The sequence below is a fragment of the Python bivittatus genome, unplaced genomic scaffold (genome assembly GCF_059951505.1).
Source record: "Python bivittatus isolate LINGU-HERP-01145 unplaced genomic scaffold, Pbiv_v1 ctg000070_np1212, whole genome shotgun sequence".
Taxonomy (NCBI): Eukaryota; Metazoa; Chordata; class Lepidosauria; order Squamata; family Pythonidae; genus Python; species Python bivittatus.
The window spans coordinates 37,742,000-37,767,251 of record NW_028277034.1 but is presented as its reverse complement, the minus strand read 5'-3'; the positions used below and the strand labels follow the sequence as shown (position 1 = coordinate 37,767,251).

The following is a 25,252-nucleotide window of genomic DNA, read 5'->3' as shown; positions in this document are numbered from 1 at the left end:
TCAAGTTGCCAAGGTTGAGAAACACTGGACTAAAATCACCTATCTCTAGAAAGCCTGCAGTGGGGCAAGAAGTAAACTTTGCACATATATTTATGTCTAGTACACGTGTAAGCCTGTGTGTGCTAAGTAACATTACTATCACATAGGGCAGGGGTTTTCAAATTTGTTCAGGCCAGAGAACCTGTTACAATAGTTAAATAAATCCCAGAGCCCTTGAAAAAGTGATAAAGCTTTAAGTGATAGAGAATTGGCTGTGTTTGAGTGAACTTTTCTTTTTTACTTAGTCTCTCATGGAATGCTCGGATTTTACAGAACCCAGTTTGAAAAACCCTGAAATGGGGAACTACAATGATTTTTATGGTAACAGGTACATTCTGAAGCCTTTTCTAAGGAAGCGAGAATTATTAAATACTGAATTGCTATCTACCTAACTGCTGCTTTTATTTATAAATGTAAAATCTACTGGAACTGAATACAGTACTTTTCTATCATTGGAGAGCACAACCATGGACTTTGCACTAAATCTTAAATGAGAGCAACTGATTAATTTGTCTTTTGGGGGGAAATAGAGTGAAATCATGCGGTACTTTTGTTATAGTGTAAGCCTACGTCATCAAATACAGTACTTACAAAAACGCAGAAGTGACAGCGATGACCACGAGGAAAAGGACATCCAATATCCTTGACGCTGTCACTTTATTAAGTCAAAGTTTACAAAATAGTTTTAAGTTCTGGCTATTTCCAGAGCTGTTCACCATAAGTGTTGAACATTCAGAAAAAACAAGGGGGCAGATAGGACATGGAGTTCAAACCACGCCTGAACCAAATTATAATCCGATTTGTAGGATTATATTGAACATACGCAAACTCGGTCTCGGCCCTGGCTGCGCAAAGCATCTTTTTATAGAAATGTTTAGATTGCACTTTTTTTAAGCTGCCCCCATACCTTGAAAAACAAATGGTGAAAGTTTATTTTTTGAAAGTTAACCCTAAGCGAATCCTTCTAATACGTATTTGGAGGGTGCGCGAGGAAGGACGCGCTGCAGTTCGAGCCGCGCGTTCTCTTGCTGGCAAGTGACCTCTGCCAGCTGAGCGCCCGGGCAAGAAAACAGAATCTCGCGAAGCGACCCGGCTGCGCAGAGCCACCAGATCCGCCGAGCCGCCGCAGGGAGGAGGACTGAATCACCCCCCCGACCGCCCCCGTCTTGGCTAAAGGCAAGCGGGAGGAGCGCGGTGGAAGCCCGGCCCTCCAGCACCGCGCTGGATTTGTCAGCGCCGGCCCGCCCAGCGCCGCCTGCCGCTCGGCCAGCTCCGCCGCCGCCGCCTCTTCCTCCCCCTCTCCCTCTGCAGAAGAGCGCGGCTGGCCATGGCTTTCGCGACCCGGCCCTTCGTGCGCCTGGCGTCCACCGCAGCCGCCAAGAAGCTGGTGATCAAGCACGTGACGGTGGTCGGGGCCGGCCTGATGGGCTCCGGGATCGCGCAGGTGAGCTGGCGAACACAGCCGCCCGCGCTCCGACGCGGGGAATAAGGGGCGGCGGCCGGAGCAGCCCTGCTCGGGGCTCCTCTGGCCCTCCGCCGCCCTCGGGGGCGCACGGGAAATCTGCTGCTCGCCGCGTTTTGATCCCGAGCGCTGGGCGAGCCGCCGGAAGAGTCGCCAATAAGTGCCTTTGATTAATAGTGGAGCGGAGGGTGATCTCAGGCTGTGGCAATAAGTGGGGGGGGGGTGTCAAAACTGCTGGCAAAGGAGGGCTCCGACAGCCTCCCTCCACCGCCCGGGAATTCACTCCGGGAATTCCCGCTTAGCATGGCTGAGAATGGTAGTTCCTGTCCAGCATGCTGGGAGTCGTAGCCTACTGTACTATAACTAGAAGGTTCTAGGTCAGTGTTTCTCAGCCTTGGCAACTTGTAGAGGTGTGGACTTCAACTCCCAGAATTCCCCATGGCTGGCTGAGGGATTCTGGGAGTTGAAGTCCACCCATCTTAAAGTTGCTGAAGTTGCGAAACACTGTTCCAGGTGTAGGAAAGTTAATCTGCCCTACGTAGATGAGATCCCATGCAGGTGGAACTGAAACGTAACTGCAGTAGTGGGAGTATTGTACACACTTGAGGGTGCGTGGTGCTCATTGTATGGTGAGGGAAGGCCCATAGTGGCAACAGATATATGTCTTCTTTCTGATAGGTTCCTTTGATAACCTTAGGAATTATAACTCAGAACTGAGCCCTAATAAACTTTCAGTTCAAAGAGTCTCATCCCAAGTTTTGTTTTTGTCAATAATGCCATTCCAGAATTTTTTTAATTGAAGAGGCATCAGAAAGAAGACTCTCTTATCCCAAAAGACATGGTAGTATGGTTTTGTTTATTTATTTGTTTAATTTACAGTATGTGGATGCTGCCTCAATCAGAGATTCTGTGGCAGCTTCCAGTCAGAGAAACATATTTAAAACAATAAAGTGACACTTTAAAAAATCCACAAAGCAACTCTGTATAAGAGGACTTAGTCCTTACTGTCTCTTCTCCACGGGCCTGGTAGAAAAGAATCATTTTAATTAGTTTCCCAAAGAACAGAAAGGGACAGGACATCCTAGTCTTGGGGTAAAGCAGATCCGTGGATGTTAGGGAAAATATGCTCAAATGGAGACTAAGCAGGTGCCTAATGAAGGTACAGAGAGCAGAGGGGTGGGCTTGTTGACCTAAATCAGAGCTCCCCAACCCCTTCAGCTCATCAACCCCTTCATGAAGTTTCAAACTGTTCATTGACCCCCAAACATTTATTATATGAAAATAATAAACACTGTTTAACTAATAGCACTATGAATAATAACAACAACAACAGTGGATAGTCCCATCAACCCTTTGGGGTTGATATTGACCACATTGGGTACCCTGACCTAAATGGATTTTTCCAGCTGTACAATTCTAAATAACAATTGTTTGATTCTGGCAAGTGCCTCTGGAAGTATGGCCCGCATGCTTCACTAAACTGCAGAAGTGCCCACAGGATCCAGCCTTTTTGTGCCATCACAATGCAAGCTCTGCCCTTTCGTGTGTCCCTGTGATGTTGCGACACGTGCACAGCGCGGCTTTTATCAATCTGACAACAGCCCCCAGACGCCTTTGCTGACAATATGGAGGTCTCCAAGTTGCACACTGCCTAGTTGTCACGTGACATTCAAAGATCTAGTCAGGTTGTCCTTTGCTAAGGAGTTGGCTGGTGCAATTAAGATAACTGTATCTTTGCACTCTAATCCCTTTTGTCTTAAGGTAGTTGAGGTAGACAAAACCAAGTGGACACAGCTCTTATTTGTGGGGATTTAAATCTCTGATGGGGAGAAAAGCCCCAAGAATGAGACGAGTCTTCCAGAATGTGCTGTGCAGTAGACTGAAATGAAAATTATTTTTCATATTTATGTCAACTTTTAGAAACATTGAGGAAATGATTGCTTTGCACAAAATGCCTACTAGGACCAGGAGCTGTATCATATTGGGCAATTGCATTTCATATCTTGGTAGCCCTGAGACTCTGAAACATGCTTTTGGCGATGCAATCATTGATGGTCACTGGGAGCATCTTAACAGGAACAAGTGGATGGCACAGCTAAGATGTAGCTTCCAGAATCACCTGTATTTTCAAGAGTGCCCTTGGATTCTCTGGATGTGTTTTGGGAAATAAAAATGGCAAGTGGTTGCAGCTCTGTGGTTTGTATAGCAATAATGATCAGAAATGGTTTCAAGGACTACTAAAAAGGGACTTGGGGGTTGTATGCAGCTTTGGGACTACAGGTTGCCCATCTCTGGCTTAACATTATGCGTGAACGCAGCCAATGTAGTTTATTCTACAAAACATGGATATGGCAAACCATGATTTGCTGTCTGGTGCAAATCCAACCACTGTTTTCTGCATAGAATGTTGTTGTGAAGGAGTCGTGGGTAATTGACAAAGTTATAAGTTGCTTAAATGTGCTTTTAATACCATGGTTAAGCTGACGCTAAATACTTATTGTGGGAATCTAACCTTATACTATCATGCTAGTGTGGAATAATCTCTCATCTCTCCCTCCCCCTCCCCTGCATTTAAATTTGTTGTGCTTCAGGTCTGTTACTCTCTATGCTGACTTTTATTTGCTGCTGTGTCTTCATTCCCTTTCCCTTTTCTTAATTCTGCCTATGTTCAGGCCTTCTTAGGTTACAATCCAGTAGTCTCATTAGGAAATATGGGCTAGGTTGCATTGTTAATCCATTTCACGCACTTGTAAATTAAGTTGTTGCTTCTGAATTTTCATACTACAAAAAATAATTCTCCTAAGACACCTTCCAGCTTTTCGTGGCTTGCTCATTACAGATTAATTTGGCTACCCCTTTGGAATTTAAGCACTTGAGAACGATTGATTTTTTTTTAAAATAAACATACCTAGTGTTAGATAGGCTAGCCCAGAAATATTTTTGGTAACTTACCTCCCCAGCACAGACTGTGTTTTGTCACTATAGCATATCAGCAACCTGAGACAACTGCATACTTTCTGTGCTTTATTCTTCAAGGGCACTGTTCATTTGCTGCAACGGATTAGGTGAACGGCAAGCAAACAGAAGTGACTTCTACACAATTTTTGTAAAGTTATAATTAGGCATTGTTCCATTCTGGAAGCAAGAGTTTTGCATAACCAGGAAAAAGGTACATTGTTACACCAGCACAGATACGATCCAGGCCACACACAGCAAGCAGACGGTGTGGACCAATCAAAGTAGAGACACCACCATTCCCAGCAACCCCTTGATCTCAGAAGATGACCAATCATCAACCAATCCCCCTGAATTCAAATCTTACACAGACCACAAATACTGGAAAGCAACCCTCATTTCTAAACCATTGTGCTGAGAAAGTCTTGCTGGGAGGTGGGGCAAAATGTCTGCAAAAACAAAAACAAAACTTGATCAGTACCTTGGTATTGATCTTCCAAACCCTGGAGGACCCAACTAAGCACATAGAGATCTATTTCTTCCTTGAGCAGAGTCAGTTTGATTTAAAGATATAGAGTAGGTCTGTGTAAAATTGTTTGGAGGGGCATTCTACCGGTTGAACAAAGTATTCACCAGATAGTTTGGCATGGCCCAAGGGAAAGCCATAAGTAGGAAGAGGATGCAGAGGGATGAGAAAGAAAGAAAGATGAGTAGGGGAAGCACAACAACAATATAGGCCAGGTTCTTTCCAATAAATGGAAAAGCTTAATTAACATAGGCTTTAATAACAATTCACATAATTATATTTAGGGCTGCAAAATACTGAGAATGGAAGTATACAAAAAGGGTTTTCACAATAGCTCTGTGAGATAGATCATCCATCCCCATCCTGGGCACATCTCAGATTTGCAAACTTCAACACCCATAATTTCCAACTAGCATGAACGTTGTTGAGAATTTAGGAAATTGAAATTCATATATCTATGGAGGGTGACCAAGTTAAGAAATAATTCAGATAGGTTTAGTAAGAACCATTTGATAACTCGCATTTTTACAGACTGAAATCTCAGACCTGTTTTATATGGGTCCAGTCTGACACCTGCTGAATACTGAGAGCAGAGTTGGCAATGGGGCAAGTTAATATTAGCTTCGATCCTAGTTTTATTCTCCCATTATTAATTTTGCATACATAAATGATTTCTCCTATAATGACATATCAGGCACTATAATTGAGAAGCATTGGTACAGTGAGATGAAAGCTTCCAGCATTGGTAGTTGACAAACCAGTTCTTATCTTTACAATGCTTACAGGAATTGCAGAAGATCTATAGTGTGCCTGTCTGCTAAGCACATTGCACCCATTAAGATACTTGCAATATACTTGCCTCCGTATTCACATTTCATTATGATGGGTTCTTGGATAGCATAATTTAAATGCACTACCCATCTGGACTATAGAAGCCTTGGATAATTATAGAATTAAAAAAAAAAAAAAGTTTAAAAATACTGTTGCTCAAATTTCCAAGCACAACTTTTTTAGGAAAGAATTCACTCTTTGTGTTGAGTCATGGTTTGATTAACCATGATTAGGTAAGCCACAATTGGCTGAGTTCAGAGAAATTTACAAATCGCACAACATGCTAATTCAAAGCCAAGCAAACCACTTTACCACTTAGCACAGTGTGTGACTCCAGCCTATGCGTTACAGACAGGTTCTTCTAGAATGAAGACTTGAGGGTTCAAAGATTGAATATCCATCTACTGGCTTTGGCAATACATGTTAAAATGTAACTTTTCTGAAAAAGGGAAGTTAACTGCTTTTATTTAAGCCTTCTAGAGGAAAGGCAAAGTTTCATCTTTTTATGCTGACTGTCTCCTTCTAGTAACATGTGGTCATTCCAGAAACAAGCTGAGTAAGGTTTTTTCACTTTCTGTTTGCAATTGTACCATCTTTCTGCACCAAGAATATTTCAAGGAAGGCTTGGTGCTCTCTTCATATGTCTCAGTTGTGTTTTGCTTGTACCAGAGACAGAGAATAGTCAAGGTAATGCTTTGCTGTCTTCTGAATAGCTTGCTTTAATTCTTTTCCTCAACGAGGATCAACAATACTATGGAACTATAAAGATGATGGGGCTCATCTAATTTCTTAAATTAAAAAAAACAACATAATGAGGTAATTCCCTAATTAGGCCAAGTTGAGGTTGATGTTCCAGGTCCTGTTTCCTAGGAAATATCATCTAATGGAACCTAAGAAGTGGGCCTTTTCTGTTGCAGGGCCTGCCCTGTGGCACACCAGACCTCCAAGATCTGACTGGCCCTCTGTCTGCTGGCATTTTGGAAAGCCTTAAAAATATGAAGATATGGGGGTTGGGAGGTAAATGGGGCCCTTGAAATAGTAACGATGATCAAAAGATTGCCAATATTTTGTGTAACTTCCGTAGGCCTGATAAATATATTACTTTGATCTGGAAATTATATTCTTATTTTGCTTTTGTTATTTTCCCATAGGTAGCATGGCAGTTTCTGGTTTTAGTTAACTCTTCTTATTTGGAAAGAGTGGGCGGAAGTCTGTTTTTTTTAATTTGAATTGAGTTCTTCAGGGTGGTTCTGGATAGAGTTTCATTCTTTAGTCCTTTCAAACTATGTTCCAAGGAGGGTAAGGACTGAGATTGACTGTGTTCAAGGGTGCTTCTGAAACAGAAGGCAAATCAAAAGGTATTGAGTCTCTTTTATGGGGCCGGCTCCTTTCTCTCTCTCTCCAGGAATTTTGCTTGCCTGATATTTGAGCCATATAATGATTTAAGTCCTGGGCAGAACCGTGTTTAAATTTCCACTTACTCCTGATGTCTAACAGATGACTAAGTGTCCATCCCATTCTTTTAACCTAACTTAATAGGACTGTTATGAGGATAAAATGGGAAAGAAGACACAATGTATGCTGTGCTGTATATTTGGTGGAGAAATGGGATATACACATATTAAGTAAACAATGTCAGTCTACTTTGTTATTTTTCCAGGTAACATTTATTTTTCCTTCTTTTTTTTTAACCCTCCTTTTTTCCCCCAGATCACCTTTTCCTAGGAGATGGTTTGACTTCTTTTCCCCCCCCTTTCCCCATCTTTTTTACAGGTTGCTGCAGCAACTGGCCACACGGTGGTATTAGTGGACCAGTCAGATGAAATATTAAATACAGCCAAGAAACAAATTGAGGATAGTTTGAGGAAGCTGTCAAAGAAAAAGTTTGCAGACAAACCCGAGGTGACGTTTTATAAATATTGAGAACAGTAGTGTTCTTTTTGATGTTTAATACAAGGGGCCAACTTTCCCCAACATAAGTGCCCCTCAGCTGTATGGGGACTTCCGTTTTCAAAATCCTCCACCCGCAGGCTTCTGCATCAGGAGGGCGCCAGAAAAGTAATGTTTCTGCAGGTTATCAGTTGCTGAATGTGCATTTGCATCCTCTAAAGACATACCTGTTAGAGCTTCAATGGATGGTTCAGATTGAAGGTGATCTGGTTGAATCATCCCTTTGAAGCCAGTCCAAAGGGCTTTTCCCTACAGAACTAGAACGGCCATATTGCTTCTTTTTGGGCCCTTCAATGATTTTCCGTACTGGCACACAGAATACTTGCCAGTAAAGTAGCTGGTTGAAGTGGATGAAGCTGGCCTCAGTGCTCTGTGAGCTTGAGCATGTCAGCAACCCTTTGCTTCAAGCACATTGCCTTCAAAGCATGTTGCCTTCAGTGCCTGAAGCCAAGAGCCGAGGCAAGTGGCACCTGCTTTGTGCAGTAATATTTTTGAAAGAAGACGGTGCAAATGTCCTGGTTCGGTAGCGTGAAAAGCTCAGATTCAGGTGCGTCGGTGATCGTATCTTTGAAGTTCTGCCACGGTGATGGATATCAGTGCTGACAGTTGGAACATGTGCTGCCAAACTGGGAGGGAATCAGAACAGCTGCACATGGAAAATTGTGTGAAGCCCCAGAGGTGGAATTTCATCATTTATTTGGGCAGGGCAGGGGGGAGGACAAAGCTGCCAGTGGTTCCCTTTTCTATAATGCGCTTGGCTACTTGAGGGACAAGCAATAATATGTTAGATTCCTGGGTCACCTTAATGTGCACAAACAGGTTCCTAATATTTTATAATATTACATTATCTGTTTTAATGATTATTTAAGATAGTTTGAATTATTGGCTTTATTGTACATCGCCCAGAGTGACACTTGTGAGATGGGTGGCTATATAAATTTAGTAAATAAATACAGCACAAATGAACCATGTTACAGTTGAAACAAGCTTCCAGTTTATGCAGACAAGTGTAACACTCATGAATAGATTTTACTGCTTCTCCAACTTTGCAGGCTGGTGCAGAATTTGTCGAGAAGGCCTTAAAGAGCGTGACCATGAGCACGGATCCCGTCTCGGTGGTCCACAGCACTGACCTTGTGGTGGAGGCCATTTTGGAAAACTTAGCCCCAAAAACTGAGCTCTTCAAGACACTGGATACATTTGCGTCAGAGTATGTTCTTAAACTACTACAAACCTGATACAAAAAGTCATTACTAACTAAAGGCATGAAAATATGATTCACATTTATTTGCAATACCTTCTTCTGGTTATTTTGATGACTAGTCTAAGAATATAAGTTTAAATATATGGTTGATTGTTTAGATTTATCCTCCTATTCACACCCCAAATAAACATTTGGGCAGATGCATAAATAATCTGTTGAAAATTATACTGTTTTAAAAGGAATGGGGGGGAATGAGCACTTTATTTGTTTATTTATTTCAAAGGAAAAGCAGCTTTGCTGGATGTTTGATCTATACTGGGGTTTTGCATTGCTATTTACTTTTTTTTTTTTTAAATGTCCAACTTAAAGTTGTTTTTTCAAAAGCTTGCTGTATCATTCTTACTTGCTGTATCAAGAGCTGAAATTTGTAAGAAATATAGGCATCTTTTTACTTTGGAGTTGAATTCTTATCTCGTCACAGTTGCCTAACTGAAGAACAGTTTTTGCAAATTAGGGCTGAAAGAAAGGTGTGTATCCTTCTCCAGGCTTACAAAAAGATTTAAGTGGTGCGCTGGGGGCTGTGCTCCAAAAATTGGATCCAGCAAGGATGAACACTAATTGTGAATTTAATTTAATTCAATTTTAAATTGAGTTAAACTAAATATATTCAGGTAGTCCTTGCTTAATGTCCACTTGTTCAGCAATTATTCAAAGTTACAACGGTGCTGAACAAGGGGGACTTATGATGAGTCCTTGTAGTTGTGGCTGTTGCAGTGTCCCTGCAGTCATGTGATTGCAATTTGGGTGCTTGGCAACCCGCTCGCAATTACAGCATTGCAGCATCCTGCATTCAAGTGATCGCCATTTGCAACCTTCACTGCCAACCTCTGACAAACAAAGTCAATGGGGAAGTTGGCAGGAGGTTGTAAATGGCAATCACGTGACATTGCACCTGACCCCTGCGGGGGATTCACCTAACAACAGCACCCAGAACAGCTGCAACTGCCATCATAAGTTAGTGCAGTCATGTGACATTGCGCTTTACAACTGCATAGCTTAGCAACAGAGTTGCTGGTCCCAGTTACTGTTGTTAAGCGAGTACTACCTGTATTCACTAAGTACAGCTAATATGATTTCATCCAATGTGTTTAATATTTTTTCCTTGCTGTCACATCAGAAGTTAGAATGGAGCAGCACCTTTTGGAGGGATTCGGGGGCTATCCACTATGGATCTTTGTTTTAGTTTAAGTCACTTCTTTCTAGAATAAAACATGGTTAAGTGCAGTTCCAAGGTTGTATGAAGACTTACTGTAGCTTAATTATTCTGACTTTTAATTTTATAGTATAATCTTTATTAGCTTTTATTTTAGCTTTCTGGTATAATGTGTTAAAAAAGAATACTGCTCTTCAGCTTCCTTGGCTTTGTCATGCCAAATAAAGCATTCCAAATAATGATTTTGTTCAACGGACAAAGCTGAGGATTCATCTTACTTTCATATTGATGGTTCTTATCGTTTTAAGATATTCTCTGCTCTCTAGGAGAGACCTGAGTGAAAACATTAACTTCAGAAGGAAAGGAAGTGGAGTAATTCTCTGCTTGTAATCAAAGATTAAAAAGATATTCCTACACCAAAGAACCATTTCAGTGAATTATTTAGGCAAAGTCCCATCTCTGCTTCTTCCAAAAAAATATAATCATCATTGCTGTTTCAGAGGAATTACTGTTTAAAATTGAGCAATGTTATCAAAATATCATTGATAAAATAATCAACTAAATACATTTTAGGGGTTGGGGTGGAATGAATATTTATTTGTTTGTTTGTTTGTTTGTTGGATTTCTCCCCCACCCATCTCCCCCACAATAGGGGACTCTGGGCGACTATATATATAGTACAAGCTTGTTTGACAGTAGTATTTTTCGCAGATTGTTGTATCAGTATCATTCCTCCTAATAGCAAACTGAAGTAAGTGCTGATGGCGGAGTAGCCTGAATCTTGACAAAGCAACATTCTGCAAAGTGTAGGTGAAATGTAGATGTGTTTTAAAAAAAAATTAAGGCAGCTGACAAAAGAGGGATAGGGATCTAAAATATCTGAGTCAGGATTGAACCAGAGAATCTGGAGGGACACAGTTGGCAAAAAAAGCAGCTAGAGATGGAATGGAGTATTTTGGAAAAAAACTCTCATCAGTCAGGAATCCTAAACAAGTGAATTCTTATCAAAAATTATTGCATTTTTAAATGCAGTAAATAGCATATTGCAAAACCTCATACTGCATTGCATTTTTCTTCCCAGTTCCTGGTGTCTGATTTTAAACCTAAGTTCAAAGAGCATGAATAGCTGTATTTTTGTGCAAACCTTCTGGAAACCCAACATGTTATTAGCCTTGTGCATTTAATCAGGGAAGTGCAACATTTAAGGCTGAGGGCACACCTCAGAGGTCATTCAGTGGAATCCTGAGAGCTGCGCTCCCAAAAATAGGAGGGACAGGAGAAAGGGGGTGGACCCAGGACAAGAACTGAACCCTGTAAGATTGAAATTCAGGTGAAATTCCATTAAAATACAATTAATATGATTACTTTCCATGTATTTAATAATTTCCCCCTCCTGTCATATTAAACTTACACTTTAGCGGCAACTTTTATAAGGAGGTGCGTTCAAGACTTTTGGTGGCCATTCGTCGTACATCCTTATTTTAAATTCCTGTTACTGGCATCAGATGATAAAATAGTGCATAAATCTTTTTTGGTGATTGTGGAATCTAGAAGTTGAGTTTATGCTTTTTTCTTTCATCTAGCCTTGAGTCATATTATGTTAATGTGTTAATGATACTCTCTGAAGTTATTATAAACTTAACCTATCAGAGAGATTAGATTCTTGCTGAATTTGAAATGAACAGCGAAGGGAAGTAAGCATGAATTTTTCCTTTTGATTTCTTTTCTGTCAGATAATGCTACAAATACAGTAATAGGTTTTATTCTTTTGGAGAATACTTTGATTTTAAAGGATACCTACGTCTGCTTGTGTGCTAAAATATCTGATTTCTAAAAGAGAATGCCATGTGGACTGTTTATCTGGAAAGGAAAGCTTGAAGATTTGAATTTGTTTGTTGTTTGTTTCACATCCTACTTTTATTTTTTACAACTCAAGGTAGTGTACCTAATGCTCTCTCCTCCTACTTTTGCTGCCACAACAACCCTGTGAGATGGGTTGAGCTGAGAGGGAATGGCTGGCCCAAATTCACCCAGGTGGCTTCTGTGCCTAAGGGAGGACTAGAACTCATGATGTGTCACTGAGGTTTGTTAAGATATCATTAACACACCTCATCAAAGACAATGGAATAAGTTTGTACATTTGTAGCTTTTATAAGAGTCTCATTGCTAAGCTTTGGGGAATGTATTCATCATTCTCTCCACTGTATACATTGGGACACTTCCAAAGAAAAAATTGCCATAATATGTTTGTGACTCATGTAAAATGCCCTGCAAATATGTTATTGTGCATAAGCCTCTCTGCTGCAGTCAGATGTCTTAGCCTCCCTTTTCTAAAATGCAGAGAAGTATTTAAATTTGGGGTCTGTATTCATGCAGATTTGATCTCCTTCAGAGGCTCCTTTTCTGCCTACTTCACATATGTTGTTCTCATACTTGGTCTGAGATGAAGACCTGCAGAAACGCAGCAAAGACTTTTCTAGCACCTTAAAAAGTAAACATAGTTATCCACTTCCTAATTTGGAAGTGGAGCACACACATTTCATCAGATGCATGGAAGAGAAGAGTATCCTGACGGTGCAGGCGGATGTTCATGTGTGCACTTTCTTGGAAGGAGAACGGTAACGGTAACGTAAAAAGAAAGATCAGAGGGCCATGAAATGCAGTTAGAGGGCAGTTAGCCAATGCAGACAATGCAAAAGAGAGTGCAATCAGTGAAAATTGCCTGTAGCTAATGTTCTTATCAGCGCAAGAATGTGGGTTACTCAGTTTTGCTACTGGCCGTTATCTTTCTCTCTCTCTCTCTTTTTAGCTTTTGGCATTAACTAAATATAAAAAGGAAAAAAAAAAAGAATACACAAAATTCTAAAAGAAAGGAAAAGAAGCTAAAAAAGAAAAAAAGAAAAATATAGAAACATACAAAAGAATATTTACAGACATACCTAGATCAATATTTGAGGCCATGATTCTTTACAGTCACCAATGATTGGTCTATATTACTGTAATCAATTCTGCAAATTGCTAAATAGCCAGAGCCATATGTTTGCGTATCCAATGCAGAACAATAAGTCTTTTAACCATAAGTCCATTTTCTTGGTCCAGAAGTCAACTCCCGTGTGATGGCGATAGAATATAAACATCTGAAAGTATTAAATCTCAAGTTGGAGTGAATACATGTAGTAATAGCTTCTTACCAAAATGGAACAATATATTTAAATAAAGTGTTAATTTCACTGCATCTCCAACTACATAAAATGCAGTGAGGTCATTTCTAAAATATTAGAAAAAAAGGGTGGGATTTAAAATAATGACCATGATAATTGTGGAAAAGCATGTGATCTAAAAATCTATTGAAGTTTTTGGTTTTTTAAAAAACCTCTGTTTTTTAATACTCATGTAAAACATACAAGCAAACAATGCAAAAAGAAAAAGTAATACACACATACAGAGAGGATTTTGAAAAAAAATTAAAAAGCAAAACAAACAAAAATTTTAAAAATATGTAAAAGGGCATTCTAGTAGTCCCTCTCTTCCCCCCCATGTTTCCCCCTCCAGCCATTAATTGCTACTTGAATATTTTTATAGTTTACTTTGGACATTATTACTCATTTCTGTTTGAATCGTTTGCTCGTGGCCATTATCAATAGGAAATTATCATTACCTGCACATCCTAGATTTCATTTCCTTCTAGTTTAATTGTTTACTACTAGCCCAGCTCCAGATCAAAACTGTGTGTATACTCTTTATTATTTTAATGTAACTATTGAGAGAACAAATTAGGGATAGACCTTCATGGAGAAAATCTATCTATGTGGTGGCAAGGAGTTGAAAACAACTTGATGGCACATAACAGATTAATCTGGGTAAAGACACTTTGAATTAAAATAATTGTTAGAGGTTTGTAGAAAGAAGAGCTGCAGCTAACATAAGATGTCTATTATTTTCTCCCCAGGCACACAATATTTGCTAGCAACACTTCGTCTTTACCAATCACGGTCTTAGCCAATGCCACCACCCGGCAAGATCGGTTTGGTGGTCTACATTTTTTTAATCCAGTGCCTCTGATGAAGCTTGTGGAGGTAAGGACTCTTAACAATATTCCAAAATGAATCTTGCCCCATGTTCACTACATGCTGCTATTTAGGCATTCTTGAGACTGTCTTTGTTTGTCATGATAGTGATCCAGTCAATTCATGTTTGGGTGAGGGAGTCAGAAGGCTGCTTGACTAAGAGGCTGACAGGATTAATGGTTGCACCAGGAAGAATTCTGTTTCTCCTGCAAAGAACAACATCTCAGATGCACCAGTGCAAAGGCACGAGAGCCCAAATGGGACCAGTAAGAAGCAAAACTAAAGTATCTTCTGCAGAATTATGAAAGTCTCTCTTAAAAAAGAGACAGTCTTCAACCCAAAGCCTGCTGAGGATTGAATATGTTCACTAACCACAACAATCAGTTGTGGTTAGGGGGAAAAAAGGGCATGAGGAAGGAAAGTGTAAAGGTCCTTTATAGCAGTGTTTTTCAAACTTGGCAACTTTAAGATGTGTGGACTTCAATTCCCAGAATTCCCCAGCCAACATGCTTTATAGCTTTACATCTTTCTAGCTTTGGTGATTGGGAAAGCTGTCAAGCTAGCTAGTAGGAAAACTAACTCAGGTGCTGCTGCTGGTTGATAAAGAGACACCACAATATTTAATTGCAGTTTCATGTTTTAACATCAGAGAGCTGATTCCTAAGAAGTATTCTGTATTCAGTTATTAGTGTTAGTTATCCTTGATTATCCATGGTGCCAAACATTGAATGACTTGACTTTGTAATCAAATTAACAGCTACTACACTACAAGATGTGACTTCTAGGACAACATATAGGTTTCCAGATGTTGATTTCAAATTCCAGCATTTCTCACTATTGAGAGTGCTGGTTAGGGCTGATGAGTGTTGGAATACAATAATATCCAGAGATGGTGTTGTCTACCCCTGCTGTAAACTGAAGAGTCTGCTATGCAACTAGGCTTTTTGTGAATGCTCTTTGGATGTTCACCAGAGCATCCCAGGAAGCACTTTCTGTGAGATCCTCTTATAGCATTACAGTGGTTTGTGAAGTAGCCTTCCCGTTCTTGGGCACCTTCACCTATTGGGACTTCCAATTCTCGGAGTTCTTGGCCCTGACCATGCTTGGCTGTAGAATTCTTGAATTTAATGTCCACACATCTCAGAAGGATCCAGACTACAGAAAGTTGGTGTAAAAGTGGGACATTATTTTATATGAAAATTGCATGCTAGTAGTCCTGCCCTAACCTGGCTGAAAACTTTTAAAATAGTGTTTAAATTCACAGTTATGTCAGCACAACAATTTCTTCTGAAGCTATCTTTTTGAAACACTCGGAGCTAGAATGTGAATAATTAAGCGGATAAACAAAAAAAAACAATTCCTTTTGAGCTAACTTGCCACTTGTATCCACTGCCCGTTTCCAGCCTCTGGAAAGGTACAGGGAAGAGAAAGTGCTGAAGTGATACTCTTGGAGGAAAAGGAGAGTGTGCTACGAAGTGCTGGAAAATTGTGAATTAGAACAAGGCGAGGCTTATATTTTCTTGCACCGTACTTTTTATACTGCAAAGAACCTTGATATGATTGATTTAGTTGGGAAGGGAAGGGAAGGGAAGGGAAGGGAAGGGAAGGGAAGGGAAGGGAAGGGAAGGGAAGGGAAGGGAAGGGAAGGGAAAGAAAATAATAGACTTACACTAATGATTCCCAGTCAGGTGGTTTCTCTTCCATTGCAATATGGTGCTAACTAGGATTTTCAAAAAAATGGGGTATAACTGTGAGGCTTGTGTAGCTGTTTCGCACAACCCTCCATCTCAACAAATGCAGAGAATTCTTATAATATTATTTGGGCTGAAACCATTATAGTTTTCCTCACTATTGTGTCCTAGAAGAAGAATTCTGCTGGAGCAGATAAAATAGCCATCTGGGTTTGGGTTCTGTCCCAACCAGATACCAAAGAGAAATCCAAGAACAGAAAATGAGCGAAAAAGATCCTCCCTGCTTGGGACATTGAGCTGTGTACTGTCTCGGATCTTTGGAGTAATACATATTCAAGGCTAGTAGCCTTGGTAGTCTGATCCCCCTTACCTTTATTTGAAAGAGAAGCAATCCATGTCTGTATTAGCATGAGCTTTCAAAGGAATTTGAAGTAGGGAGCAATAGTATGCATCTTTTCATAGCTGTATATTTAATAGTTCACTTATTTGATTTTTTTTAAATAGATACTGCCTAACATGGAAATCATTCCCATGCGACAAACAGAATATGTAAAATAAGTTTTGCCCAGTGTGCTGTTATGACCTGTTATATATCTTTGTTGGTTTTATTATCTCTGTGTGAGTCCATGTGTTTTCTGCTGTACTTTGTACTGTATTTAAGTAAAAAAAATGGACTCACACAAAGATAATAAAACCAGCAAAGATATATAGCAGGTAAGAGCAGCACATTAGGCACTAGTATGAGTTGTTGAATGCCAAGATGAATTTTTAAAAGAAGGGGAAAAAAAGCAGTTCCAGCATATTCTTCAACTGAAGCAAAATCAACACCCATTTTAGTATACTTCATTTCTGATGGAGGATGGTCCAGAGACTGGGCTTTACAGCAGAATTTAAATAGTTTGAAGAAGTGGCAAAAAAGAAGTTCCTTGTCATTAAACTGCTTGAGGTCCAAAGAAATGAAGTCTGATCTGGCTAATCTCTCTCCTGCATTGTGGTATTGAATGAAATTGTTTTTGAGATTGAGGAAAATCCCTTCATTTTGATGACGTCTGTACTGTTAGGTTATCAAGACGCCGATGACGAGCCAGAAGACTTTTGAGTCTCTCATGGATTTCAGCAGAGCAGTGGGGAAAAATCCAGTATCTTGCAAGGCAAGTCCTTTTCAAAATTAAGAATAGTAGTCTAGTAGGTTCACACCTGGCTACCCTGGGGTTTTTTTTTACCTCTATTTTATTTTGAAAGCACATTTTTTGATGCTGAGCCACTAACCCTATAGGATGGGTTGATATAACAGTCACCCTCTGGGGCAGATGGGCAGCATACCAATTTAATAAATAAATAAAATAAAGAACATAGTGGTTAAGTGGCTGAGTTTAAGAAGACCTTGGTTTCACTCTACCATGAACCTGGCCTTGTTTCTCCTTTTTTCCCATCCACAATAAAGGGAAATTGATATTAGCCTACCATACAAGTTACAAAAAGAGCACTTTATCCATTGAATTATTGGTATTGGCTTTGTTTCAGTTTGTCTTATAGAGATAGTCCTTGTTTAATGACCCTAATTGGGACAGGAATTTCTGTTGCTAAGTGAAGAGGTCATTATGCGAAACACCACATGACCGCACCACTTAGCAACAGCAGTTTTGGTAGTAGTGGTTGTGGTCATTAAGCAAGGACCATGACATTGTTAGGCGACGAACTCACACTTATCCTGCCCTGCCACCCTCACCTCCACTTCAGCTCCCCCCACCTGCCTATCTCCCCTCCCATCTGTTCTTTTGGCTGCCCAGCACTCTGCTGCTGCTGCTGCTGCTGCTGCTGCCACTGCCTAACCCTCCTGCCCCCCACCATCCCAACTGACCTTCACCATCTTCTTCCTCTTGCCTCTTGTGAGGCATGCCCAGCCGAGGCAGCTGTTGGCCCTTTGTGAGGCCTTCTCCCCAACATCTCTGGCCTCACAAAGGGCCAGCAGCTGCCTCACCCAGGCATGCCTCACAAGAGGCAGGAGGAAGAAGACAAAGGTCAACTGGGGGCGGTGGGGGATGGCAGGGGTAAGCGGTGGAGTGCAGGACCATCAAAAAGGCAGAGTTGGGGGGAAGATAGGCAGATGGGGGGAGTTGAAGCACACACTACAGCCATAAATGCGGGTGGGCTGCCAAACACTTGAATTTTGATCATGTGACCATGGGGGCATTGCAGTGGCCATAATTTCAAGGACTGGCTATAACTACCATTAATTCAGCACCGTCGTGACTTTGAATGGTCACTGAATGAATGGTTGTTAAGCAAGGACTACCTGTAATACCCACTTGGATTGTAACAGTGATCTCTTTTACACCTTGTTTTTCTTTTCATAGGACACACCTGGATTTGTTGTGAATCGACTTCTTGTGCCTTACCTGATGGAAGCAGTTCGGCTTTTTGAGAGGGGTAAAGTTGTAGTATAATAATTGCCAACCTAGCCCAGACACACATACACCTCCACCAGTGTGTTTTGGGACTGCAGCCCCCTCTTCACCTGGTTTTTTAATAATCTGATAGCAAACTTTGGGTCTAATGTGAATTAAGGGTTCAGCTGAGCAGGCTTCTCTGGTCACTCTCTCTCAGCCCTAGGAAGCTGGCAGTGGCAAACCACTTCTGAATAACCTTGCCAAACTGCAGGGACTTGTCCAGGCAGTCTATGAGAATCGGACACGATTGAACAGATTAAAAAAGCTAACATTAGTTTAGGGGTTCTTGGGTTATCTTGGACATCTTGATTTGATTAGATCTCCACTTAGATATTGATCCAGTATGAAATGACTTCTAGAGAGCAAAGTTTAAGAGGACCATAAACTATTCTATCCCTTGACTGTTTGGTACCCATCACATTATTATATCTTTAATTCACACTAGACCCAAACTGAGTAGGCCTTCTCTCACCCCCTCCTCTCTGGGAAGAATCCTAGAATGAAGATATCTCTGGGACAGTAAAGAAAGAAACCCTGCCTCTTAAAATCCAAACTTTTGGTCTCCAAGCTGCACTGTTCCTTTTACCTGCTTGGTCCCTTCAGAATGTTTGGAGTGTTAGCCAAATAATGTGGACTAGAAACTACTATATAAAAATCAACACTACAATTGATTATTAACAAAGTTAATAATATTAAGCTTAATATTAAGGTTAATAACAATAACAGTTAATTAATGACAATTAAGGTTAATGATAACAAGGTTAGTATTCCAGAAGTATAACATGCGTTTAATGCAGAGTATTCCAAGTTCACTCTGTGGCATTTCTGAGCAGGACTATGAAATACCTTATCTAACACCCTGGAGGGATGCCACTAATTAGTGGGTGCAACACCTCTTGGGAAGATCCATAGATTTTCCCTTTTTTTAAAAGGCAAAATCTTGTAAGATAATCAAACCTTGTAAGATTTCATCTTGTAAGAGACTGACATGATAGTGCTGAAATCCTGTGAGATTTTGAACATGAAAAAAACAAACGAAAGGATGCCTGGGGTTCCTAACCCCCGGAGTAGGTTAGCTGATGTCAACTAAGCCAGGATAGAACAAAGATCTTGCTTATCTTAAGGCAGCTTCCCATGACTTGATTCCCAAATTAGCACAAAACTGCCTTTGAGGACTGCAAATACCTTTTGGGAAAAGTGGGAGGACTTCTAACTTTGAATGCATTTTTACTCAGCTCTCTGCAACTTTAGTGCCTTCCAGTTATCTGGCTTTCAGTGACCAGCATGGCAATGAGTGGACTGCTGGGAATTCTGGGAGCTGAAGGCCACACATCTGGAGAGGAGCCAGGATGGGGAAGACATGTGCTGTTTGTTGCCATGTTGATGGAAATATGGGATAATAAGGATAATTATTGTCCTTTTCTTTCAAACCTAAGAGCCAGTTAACTCTTGAAATAAGCCTTGGGTTCTTCAAAGCAAGTATGGCTGCTGTATAAAGAGCTAAAGAGAACTTTCCTCTCTGTAACTATTCTGACTTAAGCTCCCTTTCATGGCTGTCTGCTATTAAGAATATTATTTCAAACATTTTGTTTGGAAGGCAGCCTTTCCTCTCCTTACAGATGAAAGACTTCCATTATCAAGATCCTGTAAATACATTTTAGATATTAAATGCTTCCTTTGTAGATCATATAAGCGTTTTCAGCTTGTGAAACAAGATTAGCTGTATTTCTTGCTTATCCATCAACAAATATTGCTAATTACTCCTCAAAGGTGGAATAAGAAGAAATTAGTGATTTTTTTAGAGCAAAGGATTGGCTTTGTATAAAGAACTTTTTGTCTAAAATATTGCCATATAAAATACTTCAACAAAATATTGCACTCCAAATTTAATTAAACATTACATTTGCATGGGTGAACAACTGGGTGGATTTCTTTTCTGATTTAAAACTTTTTAATTTATTGAACTTTATTGAATGGTAGTCCCTGAATCCAGCTATTGTTTTGGCTTTAAAAACTTTGAAGATAGGGAATTTAAACACATATATTCAAATGATTGCTATAAGAAATAGGATAACATCTTATTTAAATAATGTTTTAACTGTCAGACTTGATTGGCAATATTTTATGGTTTAATGTGGTTTTCCTCTGCCCACTCCCAGTGGGCATGGATAAAAGTTCCGACAGGCTGTTTTCCAAAATCTCACTTTACAGAAAATATTTTCTTCACTGGCAACTTGTGGGCTAGTTGCATCATGCTGCCAGTATTTGGTGAAAAATGACAAGGTTAACCTTTAAAAAAACAAAAATGCTTATGGTAAAATAGATAGGGTTAACACACCTCTGTAATTCAGAGGACAAAGCCTTGAGCTCTCAGAACTGAAAAAAAGAAAATGTGTATGCCTGGTTTTTGTGGATCAGCCATGTATTTCCACTGGGATGATTCCGTGTACAGTATCTAGTGGACTCCGGACTAGGAATGGGAATCTGTGTAATTATCACTTTCTAGGTGACTTTGTTGTTCTTCCATTGGAATGCATGAGACTTATTCCTTAGAGCAGTGTTTCTCAACCTTGGCAGCTTTAAGATGTGTGAACTTCAATTCCCAGAATTCCTCAGCCAGCAACACTGACTGGGGAATTCTGGGAGTTGAAGTCCACACATCTTAAAGTTGCCAAGGTTGAGAAACACTAACTTAGAAACACTGCCTAGTAGTTGGGTAAGTATATTCAAAAAGAAGCCATTTTGAACTATGGGCACTAGTAAGATTTTGGGTGCTTCTCTGGACCACAGTTTTTGCAGCATTGTGATAGTGTCATGGTATGCCCTAGTCAACACTGTCTTCTGGAAAGCTGCTAGAATTTTGACATGCTATGTCTATAATGAGGAGCTCCAGGTTTATTTATGTTATAAGTGAAAGAAGAGGCATAGAACTCTGTCACTCCAGCTGTCAATCTTTTGTCTAGGAGATGCGTCAAAGGAAGATATTGATGCTGCCATGAAACTTGGGGCAGGTTATCCTATGGGCCCATTTGAACTCTTGGACTATGTTGGCTTGGATACCACTAAATACATTGTAGACGGTGTGTATATCATTGCTCTGCAAAGAGCCGTATTAGTTTGGTTAACATTTACATCTCTGTTGAATTCTGGTTCAGGTCTCCTTGGAAGGTGAACATACCTTTTTGTTGTTGAAAAGCAATGTGAGTCTTCATATCCTTTTTGATGGATCTTTTTTCCTGTAAGATTATAAGGTATTAGGTTGGCTATTACTTTCATAAGGAGTCTTCATGGATCATAAGGAACTGGAGTTCTGTTTGAAATTCTAGGAACATTCAGGCTGGAAAAGTTTTGTTTGTTCTGAATGGCTGTTTTTCACTCAGTGTCCTAATATAGCAAGTGTGATCTATTTGCCTGTGTTTACTCTTCCGTCTGCCTTCACTGACATTGCTTCTAGAACCATGGAACCCACAGCAAGTGGTATGCACGATTAACTGGCAAGCTAGGGGAATAAAAACATGAAAAGCCAATAGCATTTCCCCACTTCTTGTATTTTTCAATAGAGTATTATGGACACTCTGGGAAATATTATATGTAAAATTTCCAGAAAAAGGATTGGTGATCTAATTCCCACCCTGGAAATCATTCTCTTAATCCTTTTGTCCTCCCAATTTGTGTATAGGACAGTCTCATTGATTCCTTTAGAAGAGTTGCAGTATTTGAACTGACATTCTCTTGTTGCTCTGAGTACAAATATGGAACAGCCAGCTTTCTTCACTGCTACATTAAAACATGTAATTTGGTAATGAAGAGATTTGAAAAATATATAAATATCTGTGATACATTATCAGATTGAGGTGTTATCTAATGTCTGTTTTTTTTCCCCTCTCCCCTCCCCCCAATTAGGGTGGCATTCACTGGAGCCAGACAATCCTCTTTTTGCTCCAAGCCAACTTCTAAATCAGTTGGTAGAGGAGAAGAAGTTTGGAAGGAAGACTGGCGAAGGATTTTACAAATACAAATGAACTTTCTAATGTGCCATGTTTTTCAGATACATATAAGGATAACTGGTGAGCATTTCCATACAGTGTTTATAATACTCCTTGATCAGGGCCATAAAAACCAGTCAGTGCTGTATCTTGATTATAAAGGCTGAACAATTAATTTCCACAATGTGGTCTTGTGATATTTTAAATTTTGGGAGCTTTACATATTCAAGTGCCTTTTTTGAAATTACCATGGATCTAAGTACATCTCAGGTTTGTAATCATCCATAAAAACTAGTAGAAATTTTAATGTGAATAAAATACTTCCAATATTATTTGCTTTTTTTTTCCCAGTAGGTGGCAGTGTGAAAACAGTGTGAATTAACATTTTCCATTCAGCCAATAGCATTTTACTCAGTAACAAATTGCACTCATTTAGTTTAGTATACAGCTAGGTTCAGCATATATGCTATGTATTCTTTCTTTTTTATGCCTTTGTATATCATTGTTTGCAGGCTACATGTCTGTGACTGTATCATATAAAACAAATTTGCTACAGAATTTAAATAGCACAAGAAGGCAGAAGGAACTGTTCTTTTGAAAGGCTGTCCCCCATATTAGGCAAATATGAATAGACCACCTTAAAATAGACCACCATACTAAATGGTGGCTTGCATGAACTGTTTTGACACTCAGAATCAATAATGGCGCAGTGGTTAAGTCATTGAACTAGCAACAGGAAGTGCCAGGTTGAAGTCTACCATGGAAAATCACTCAGAGTGGGCAAATGGAAAGATTGGAAGCTATTTTTGCCACTTGGGGTTCTGAAGAAAAATGCAGGTTATAAATCTAATAAATAATGTTCTGGATTAGACAGAATGATAGCATTGTCCTCAAAGGTTGAGAAGCTGTCTTCTGATGTGCTCATCAGAATCCTTGGAGTATCCTAGTGAAGATTTAAATTTGGAAAAGGTTGACTTAAGTGAGTGCAATGAGACATGATGCTAAAATACTAACTACTGAATTTGTATGATTGTATTGCTGTAATTGTTAAATAGCAATCATTAATTGAAGCAAAGCTGTTGTTAGCTACTTACACCTTAGAGTGGGACATACTCAAAATACTACTGGTTGGAACTTAGAATATTGCCTTTCTTATTTCTCTTGGTCCTCTTTTTTGCACTGAGTGGCAGACAGGAAACCAATGAGCTCATTCACAACACTGCATGGAATGAGATGCCATAAAGGGGAACTATTCATTCAGAGCAGTGTTTCTCAACCTTGGCAACTTTAAGATGGACGGACTTCAGCTCCCAGAATTCCCCAGCCAGCATAATGGCTGAGGAATTCTGGGAGTTGGAGTCCACCCATCTTAAAGTTGCCAAGGTTGACAAACACAGAGTTAGAGGATGGGGCTCCACCTATGGGTATAGTTGAAGGCTGATGCCAGATACATAGCAGATGTATATGCTATGCAATGTTCCTTTCTAAGGTCAAGAGTCTGCTCAACTACCTGACAGCTGCTCATATTACCAAGAAATGATAAATCAGGATTAAGCCCATTGGTGGAGTTGTCAGGTTAGGTCACAGCCTGCAGTCCTCAGTGCTGTGCACAGATGCTCAATAAAGAAAGGGAAACTGAATCAGAGACACTTATAATGCATACAAATATTAAAGAATATTGTAGCTTCTTTCTGCAAAAGTAGTTTGGAGGCTGCAAGGCATCTTTTTTGCCAATGGATTCATGCTGCAGCTTAACTTAAAATGTAAGAACAGACACATAAAGCCTATGCATATTTGAACTTCAGTAGTTAAAGAGCCCCAAAGACATGTGGCTGTAGGCTGAGAAGTTTATCAAGCATCTATAGTTCGTACGCTTTCAATTTAAAAACAGTTATGCCATTGTGCAAGATAATAACAAATAGGAGCTCATCAGAAGCTCCCGGAGTAACTCCAGAAATTGCCAGTGAATTACAATTCCAGAAAGGAGAAATAATTAAATAACCTAGGGGGGGAACCATATTAATCATTTTCACTTAAATTCAAATTTTTACTTAATCCTGCTCTCCCCATTTTTAAAGAGTGACCTTTAGCCTGAAAAAGGATGTAGAGGATTGATCTAAATCAAAGAACTAAAGGTCCAGTGGCAGTGTTTAGGATAAAGGATACCCCACCTGTGCTGGGAGAAACACTCGAGTGAACCTATTGAGTTATCTGTGAGGGCCCATACTCTGCAAAGAAGTGGGTAAGTGTAGTACAAACATTTAAATTTTACATTACATTTCAGTTTAAAATTAAAATTAAAATAAAATATGATGAACATTGCATTAAAAATTACAACTGAGTACTTTGGAGGTATCTAGGGCCAACAATGAAAGCCATAAGCAACCCTGCATCTCAGGTTATGCACCTCTAAAGTAAATGAAAAACTTGCAATTCTCTATACCTGGAATCTTACAAAATCACTCACCCAAGAGTGTTTCACCATTATGGAACTTTTGCAACAACTGGATTGAATTAGGTAGCAATCTGTGGTTCCCTGCATTAATAGTCAATTTGTTCCACCCAAAGTTTATTACAAAGTTCTTGAAGTGTCACCCTTCAACGATAAGACATAGTTAAATCATTTTTCAGCCCACAAAAACTAACGGTTCTTTTCCTTGTTGCAATACCTATTCTGCTAGGTATTATGCAATGGCCCTTTTCTCTATAGCAGTGTTTCTCAGCCTTAGCAACTTTAAGATGTGTAGATTTCAACTCCCAGAATTCCCAGCCAGCACGTTGGAAGTCCAACATTATAATCCCACAGTAGACCCCCCAAAAAAGGAATAGCTAATCTATAAATGCTTGATAATATGCAAGAGAAACCTAGGAACCTGGT

The 25,252-nt window shown here is 39.9% G+C and overlaps 1 protein-coding gene across 1 annotated transcript; it reads left to right on the top strand.

The window, feature by feature from the left end:
* Positions 1-1,277: 1,277 nt before the first annotated feature.
* HADH (hydroxyacyl-CoA dehydrogenase) lies at positions 1,278-22,706 on the top strand. Its single transcript, XM_007421315.4, has 8 exons — positions 1,278-1,483; positions 7,587-7,715; positions 8,816-8,973; positions 14,130-14,256; positions 17,000-17,089; positions 18,296-18,368; positions 21,352-21,468; positions 22,292-22,706. The coding sequence occupies exons 1-8, from the start codon at positions 1,367-1,369 to the stop codon at positions 22,408-22,410; spliced, it is 930 nt and encodes a 309-aa protein (XP_007421377.1). The 5' UTR covers positions 1,278-1,366; the 3' UTR covers positions 22,411-22,706.
* Positions 22,707-25,252: the final 2,546 nt, after the last annotated feature.